General features: G+C 36.2%; 1 protein-coding gene across 3 annotated transcripts in view; it reads right to left on the bottom strand.

Moving 5' to 3' along the window:
* Nucleotides 1-552: 552 nt before the first annotated feature.
* The window catches only part of LOC138322711 (activating transcription factor 7-interacting protein 1-like), a 48,627-nt gene continuing 40,916 nt past the window's right edge, over nt 553-8,263 (bottom strand). For all 3 annotated transcript variants that reach the window (XM_069266760.1, XM_069266759.1, XM_069266761.1), the window contains 3 exons: nt 7,934-8,051; nt 2,063-2,181; nt 553-1,786 (listed from right to left, as the gene is read on the bottom strand). In XM_069266760.1, the coding sequence (XP_069122861.1) occupies nt 1,625-1,786; nt 2,063-2,181; nt 7,934-8,051 (399 nt within the window). In that variant the 3' untranslated portion in view covers nt 553-1,624. The remainder of the gene's footprint in view (nt 1,787-2,062; nt 2,182-7,933; nt 8,052-8,263) is intronic.

Below are 8,263 nucleotides of genomic sequence, written 5' to 3'. Positions count from 1 at the left end.
ATCGTTGGACTAGATTTTGACTACTGAACTTTGGTTATATAGAGATAAGTTCGACCTTCACAATGGTTTTAAATTGCTGTTTTTCAACACTTTGCCCGTGTTTTCTAGTGATTTTCAATCGGGCTAGCACTAACTTTTGATACTATAGAGCCTTTGGCGCATCCTCATACCCACCAGTGGACGATCTCATAGTAAAACTAAAGGCAACAGAAGTCACAGGTAATTTTATCCTTTGATGAACATCATTGACTGTGTTGCTTTGAAGTTGGGCGTCGCTTTCTCTGTAATCTACAAAGGAAGTCTCTGCAGGCATGTGATTGCTCAGTTTTACTATTAGATAGTCTTAGGGTGGAGTAACTGGTGATAGTAGAACCCTTTAGTATCAAAGATGCTTTTGGTGTTGACATGAATTGTTGGTTAATACAATTGGATTTACTTTCCAAGCTTGGGAAGCAGGTATCATTGTTTGTGTCGTAGGATAAAACAGAAATGATTACAATCATCTCGAAAATCTGCATAATATTCTACTAAATAATCTAAAATAACTTGTCATCTAAATAATTATTTTAATGTCTTCAATATTCAAACAGTAAAATAACATTTAAGTCATCATGGAAAATTTAATTTTTGGACACAATATTAAAATACGAAGAAATCGAGATTGAGTATACACAATAAGATAAAATATATGTACATATTATTTACAAACAATGCCCAACCACTCTATCTAAATGAAGGTTTATTCCTCTTCAGTTAGGTGTATATTTATTTTCTTATATACAGATATATCTATATAAATATCTTACTCTCAATCAGTTTTCACATCAGCTCTCCTCACAATTACACAGTGATTATTATAAACTGTCATACCAGCACTGCCAAACATAAGCATGCCATGCTGTCAATTATAAAGTTTGATAAGCGATCAATCTAATGTACAAATGGAACTCATACAAAGTAATCTGAACAACCTATTGGTCTAAACAAATGATCTGATGTTGACTGGCTGGATCAGCTGTGGATTGTCCTTACAGTCCAACGCTTATTTAGGTCATGGACCATTTACTCATTTGGAATACGTTCCAGGACACTGATGTTATATACGATGAATCTGTTGGTCACTGGTATATTTGTCTGTCTCACTCTTGCTACATCGGACATAATAATTCATTCTTTACTACTACCACAGAAACCTGAAGTGGAATTTTCCTGAGGTTTAGTTAAGTTGGTCAAGTACAAAACTTTAGGCATTTTACTATGTTTGATGCAAAATTATCTCCCTTACTCACTCACATTTGATAAATACCTTGTGTATAACAGTGATGAAAGGTTGGAAAACTAATAAATTAATTGTGGCTATGTGTTTTTTTTAAAAATATACCAGAAAGAGTACATCAGATGAAAGACTGTACTTTCCTTATGCATTACTTTGTCAAGAATATTCACTTCCAATTGCCAAATATATTTCTCCACATTATCCTTGTCAATGACATCAGAAACAATACATTTTTAAATTGTCTTGTCATTGTTTATATAAACAGTTCGAATATTTCTTTTTTTGTTTCACCACAACAGAAATCTTTCAATTTTTCCCTTGAAGAGTAAATACATCGATGCATGAAGTTTAATCCTTTTTTGAAGTGAGGTGGATAGTGTTTGGTTCACTAAAAGGTCCCACTCGAGTGTGTACATCTACTGCCCTGACAGCGAAGTGATAGCGGTTTCCTTCCTGGAACTGTGTCAGGGTACAGGCCATTGGAAGTGGCAGGGCTTTCACATCACCAACCTATTAAAACACCAACAATGACAAAAATTAATTTCAATGTGCATACACAACATATGAAAAATTATGTGGTGAGTAATGACTCATTCCCCATTGCATTTTCTGACTTTTAACATATATATAGAAATCTAGATTTTTTTCTTTTCTTTTTTTTAATCACATTAAAACTCTTTACTGTTAATTTCCTTAAATGTAGGTGGTCTATAATGCTGCCCTATGTGTTACCAAGCATTGAACCATGTGGTTGCCTTGGTAACATCCTAAAAGCTTTTTACTCGCCTTTTTCCATAGTGCTGTGGTAGGATGTGTGCTGCTTTCCTGATAAGCAAACAGTTGGTAGGAAGCCACATCAGCGTGAGGTGTCTGGTTCAAGGTCATGTTCCACGATAACACAATACCTTAAAGATACAGGATAGTATATAGATAGGGGGACTTACACAATACCTTAAAGATACAGGATAGTACAGATAGGGGGACTTACACAATACCTTAAATACAAAAGGATAGTACAGATAGGGGGAATTACACAATACCTTAAAGATACAGGATAGTATAGATAGGGGGACTTACACAATACCTTAAAGATACAGGATAGTATAGATAGGGGGACTTACACAATACCTTAAAGACAAAGGATAGTATAGATAGGGGGACTTACACAATACCTTAAAGATACAGGATAGTATAGATAGGGGGACTTACACAATACCTTAAAGATACAGGATAGTATAGATAGGGGGACTTACACAATACCTTAAAGATACAGGATAGTATAGATAGGGGGACTTACACAATACCTTAAAGACAAAGGATAGTATAGATAGGGGGACTTACACAATACCTTAAAGATACAGGATAGTATAGATAGGGGGACTTACACAATACCTTAAAGATACAGGATAGTACAGATAGGGGGACTTACACAATACCTTAAAGATACAGGATAGTATAGATAGGGGGACTTACACAATACCTTAAAGATACAGGATAGTACAGATAGGGGGACTTACACAATACCTTAAAGATACAGGATAGTATATATAGATAGGGGGACTTACACAATACCTTAAAGATACAGGATAGTATAGATAGGGGGACTTACACAATACCTTAAAGATACAGGATAGTATAGATAGGGGGACTTACACAATACCTTGAATACAAAGGATAGTATAGATAGAGGGACTTACACAATACCTTAAAGATACAGGATAGTACAGATAGGGGGACTTACACAATACCTTAAAGATACAGGATAGTACAGATAGGGGGACTTACACAATACCTTAAATACAAAGGATAGTATAGATAGAGGGACTTACACAATACCTTAAAGATACAGGATAGTACAGATAGGGGGACTTACACAATACCTTAAAGATACAGGATAGTACAGATAGGGGGACTTACACAATACCTTAAATACAAAGGATAGTATAGATAGAGGGACTTACACAATACCTTAAAGATACAGGATAGTACAGATAGGGGGACTTACACAATACCTTAAAGATACAGGATAGTATAGATAGGGGGACTTACACAATACCTTAAAGATACAGGATAGTACAGATAGGGGGACTTACACAATACCTTAAAGATACAGGATAGTATAGATAGGGGGACTTACACAATACCTTAAATACAAAGGATAGTACAGATAGGGGGACTTACACAATACCTTAAAGATACAGGATAGTATAGATAGGGGGACTTACACAATACCTTAAAGATACAGGATAGTATAGATAGGGGGACTTACACAATACCTTAAAGATACAGATAGTATAGATAGAAGGGGGGACTTACACAATACCTTAAAGATACAGGATAGTATAGATAGGGGGGACTTACACAATACCTTAAAGATACAGGATAGTATAGATAGGGGGGACTTACACAATACCTTAAAGATACAGGATAGTACAGATAGGGGGACTTACACAAATACCTTAAAGATACAGGATAGTACAGATAGGGGGGACTTACACAATACCTTAAAGACAAAGGATAGTATAGATAGGGGGACTTACACAATACCTTAAAGATACAGGATAGTACAGATAGGGGGGGGGGGGACTTACACAATACCTTAAATACAAAGGATAGTACAGATAGGGGGGACTTACACAATACCTTGAATACAAAGGATAGTATAGATAGGGGGACTTACACAATACCTTAAAGATACAGGATAGTACACATGGGGGGGGGGACTTACACAATACCTTAAATACAAAGGATAGTACAGATAGGGGGGACTTACACAATACCTTGAATACAAAGGATAGTATAGATAGGGGGACTTACACAATACCTTAAAGATACAGGATAGTATAGATAGGGGGACTTACACAATACCTTAAATACAAAGGATAGTACAGATAGGGGGACTTACACAATACCTTAAATACAAAGGATAGTACAGATAGGGGGACTTACACAATACCTTAAATACAAAGGATAGTACAGATAGGGGGACTTACACAATACCTTAAATACAAAGGATAGTACAGATAGGGGGACTTACACAATACCTTAAAGATACAGGATAGTACAGATAGGGGGGACTTACACAATACCTTAAAGATACAGGATAGTACAGATAGGGGGACTTACACAATACCTTAAAGACAAAGGATAGTATAGATAGGGGGACTTACACAATACCTTAAAGATACAGGATAGTACAGATAGGGGGACTTACACAATACCTTAAAGACAAAGGATAGTACAGATAGGGGGACTTACACAATACCTTAAAGATACAGGATAGTACAGATAGGGGGACTTACACAATACCTTAAATACAAAGGATAGTACAGATAGGGGGACTTACACAATACCTTAAAGATACAGGATAGTACAGATAGGGGGACTTACACAATACCTTAAATACAAAGGATAGTACAGATAGGGGGGACTTACACAATACCTTGAATACAAAGGATAGTATAGATAGGGGGACTTACACAATACCTTAAAGATACAGGATAGTACAGATAGGGGGACTTACACAATACCTTAAAGATACAGGATAGTACAGATAGGGGGACTTACACAATACCTTAAAGATACAGGATAGTATAGATAGTGGGACTTACACAATACCTTAAATACAAAGGATAGTACAGATAGGGGGACTTACACAATACCTTAAATACAAAGGATAGTACAGATAGGGGGACTTACACAATACCTTAAATACAAAGGATAGTACAGATAGGGGGACTTACACAATACCTTAAAGATACAGGATAGTACAGATAGGGGGGACTTACACAATACCTTAAAGATACAGGATAGTACAGATAGGGGGGACTTACACAATACCTTAAAGATACAGGATAGTACAGATAGGGGGGACTTACACAATACCTTAAAGATACAGGATAGTACAGATAGGGGGGACTTACACAATACCTTAAAGATACAGGATAGTATAGATAGGGGGACTTACACAATACCTTAAAGATACAGGATAGTATAGATAGGGGGACTTACACAATACCTTAAATACAAAGGATAGTATAGATAGGGGGACTTACACAATACCTTAAAGATACAGGATAGTACAGATAGGGGGGACTTACACAATACCTTAAAGATACAGGATAGTACAGATAGGGGGGACTTACACAATACCTTAAAGATACAGGATAGTACAGATAGGGGGGACTTACACAATACCTTAAAGACAAAGGATAGTACAGATAGGGGGGACTTACACAATACCTTAAAGATACAGGATAGTACAGATAGGGGGGACTTACACAATACCTTAAAGATACAGGATAGTACAGATAGGGGGGACTTACACAATACCTTAAAGATACAGGATAGTACAGATAGGGGGACTTACACAATACCTTAAATACAAAGGATAGTATAGATAGGGGGACTTACACAATACCTTAAAGATACAGGATAGTACAGATAGGGGGACTTACACAATACCTTAAAGATACAGGATAGTACAGATAGGGGGACTTACACAATACCTTAAAGATACAGGATAGTATAGATAGTGGGACTTACACAATACCTTAAATACAAAGGATAGTACAGATAGGGGGACTTACACAATACCTTAAATACAAAGGATAGTACAGATAGGGGGACTTACACAATACCGTAAAGATACAGGATAGTACAGATAGGGGGGACTTACACAATACCTTAAAGGTACAGGATAGTACAGATAGGGGGGACTTACACAATACCTTAAAGATACAGGATAGTACAGATAGGGGGGACTTACACAATAACTTAAAGATACAGGATGGTACAGATAGGGGGACTTACACAATACCTTAAAGATACAGGATAGTATAGATAGGGGGACTTACACAATACCTTAAAGATACAGGATAGTATAGATAGGGGGACTTACACAATACCTTAAAGATACAGGATAGTATAGATAGTGGGACTTACACAATACCTTAAAGATACAGGATAGTATAGATAGGGGGAATTACACAATACCTTAAATACAAAGGATAGTATAGATGGGGGACTTGCACAATACCTTAAATACAAAGGATAGTATAGATAGGGGGAATTACACAATACCTTAAATACAAAGGATAGTATAGATAGGGGGAATTACACAATACCTTAAAGATACAGGATAGTATAGATAAGGGGACTTTCACAATACCTTAAAGATACAGGATAGTATAGATAGGGGGAATTACACAATACCTTAAATACAAAGGATAGTATAGATAGGGGGACTTACACAATACCTTAAATACAAAGGATAGTATAGATAGGGGACTTACACAATACCTTAAATACAAAGGATAGTATAGATAGAGGGACTTACACAATACCTTAAAGATACAGGATAGTACAGATAGGGGGAATTACACAATACCTTAAAGATACAGGATAGTATAGATAGGGGGAATTACACAATACCTTAAATACAAAGGATAGTATAGATAGGGGGACTTACACAATACCTTAAAGATACAGGGTAGTATAGATAGGGGGACTTACACAATACCTTAAAGATACAGGATAGTACAGATAGGGGGACTTACACAATACCTTAAATACAAAGGATAGTATAGATAGGGGGACTTACACAATACCTTAAAGATACAGGATAGTACAGATAGGGGGAATTACACAATACCTTAAATACAAAGGATAGTATAGATAGGGGGAATTACACAATACCTTAAATACAAAGGATAGTATAGATAGGGGGAATTACACAATACCTTAAATACAAAGGATAGTATAGATAGAGGGACTTACACAATACCTTAAATACAAAGGATAGTACAGATAGGGGGAATTACACAATACCTTAAATACAAAGGATAGTATAGATAGGGGGAATTACACAATAACTTAAAGATACAGGATATTATAGATAGGGGGACTAATAGAATCTTCCATGTGTCTATCAAGTGGACCCGGAGATCTCTTAACCCGAGTGAAAGATATCTTTCAAAAGGGTTGTGATATCCCTGTCCACTTGATAGACTCACACTTGTTTCTTTTTCTCCCATACTTTCACGAAACATTATGAAAATGCAGTTTTAGAAACATTTCCAAGGCGCCACCATCATAGGAACGTCACAGTGCGTCAAAATTAATGACGTCGCTGACAATAGATTTTATTCTGACGCCGCATGTATTGATGACGCATGACGTAACGTCATTGTCTAGCACATGTGAGCTGTCTATTCCCTACCCTGGTAAAATACAGAGTTATCTTTTCCCTATCAAACACGGGATAACCCTGTCAAGTATGGGAGAATTACTGACTCTCCTATACTAGATATAAGACACTTGATTTTAGATTTTTATTTTAGATTTGCTCAATGGTTTGATAATGGATCAAAGCAAAAGTTCAATAATTCTATAAAGCTTACTTCAGGTTTAAAATATTTGTTGATTTCTTGATAAATAATGGTGAAAAATATAATTGCTTTAGTCAGAAGTGCTTGGGTCAATAACCCTTACAGGTTGAAGGAATTTTTTCACAAATGCACATTTCTATCAATAATGGAAGTCAAAATTATATAATTATAGGCACATCAGTTGTGAAACCTTACAAATGACTTTCAGGTTAAAGTATTTCAACTGAATTAAGTGGTATCGTATCTTGATACAATCTAGATTACCTACCTTGACTAACTCTTGATATCTTGAGTGTGGGTTTAGGGGGCAGTGGCTTTTGTCCGGGTTTGACTTGATCAGCAGGTGCAACAGGTAGCGGGGCAGGGTGGTGATGTTCAGGTGCTTTCTATAAAGTAGACAAATGCATATATACAACAATTTTTATCTTTTCTCACCCTTCCCCCTCCTACGATATCTGTAAAATGGGCAATGGCTATAACACAAACTGAAGATCTTCAAATAATTAAAACTGCATAACAAACATGTGAATAACAACAGGCCCATGGGCCTCAATGGTCACCTGATATTTGATACAAATTAGTTATGTAATTTGCTAGC

The sequence above is a fragment of the Argopecten irradians genome, chromosome 5 (assembly GCF_041381155.1).
Source record: "Argopecten irradians isolate NY chromosome 5, Ai_NY, whole genome shotgun sequence".
Classification (NCBI taxonomy): Eukaryota; Metazoa; Mollusca; class Bivalvia; order Pectinida; family Pectinidae; genus Argopecten; species Argopecten irradians.
The sequence above is the reverse complement of the archived record's forward strand: the minus strand, read 5'-3'. Positions and strand labels throughout refer to the sequence as shown.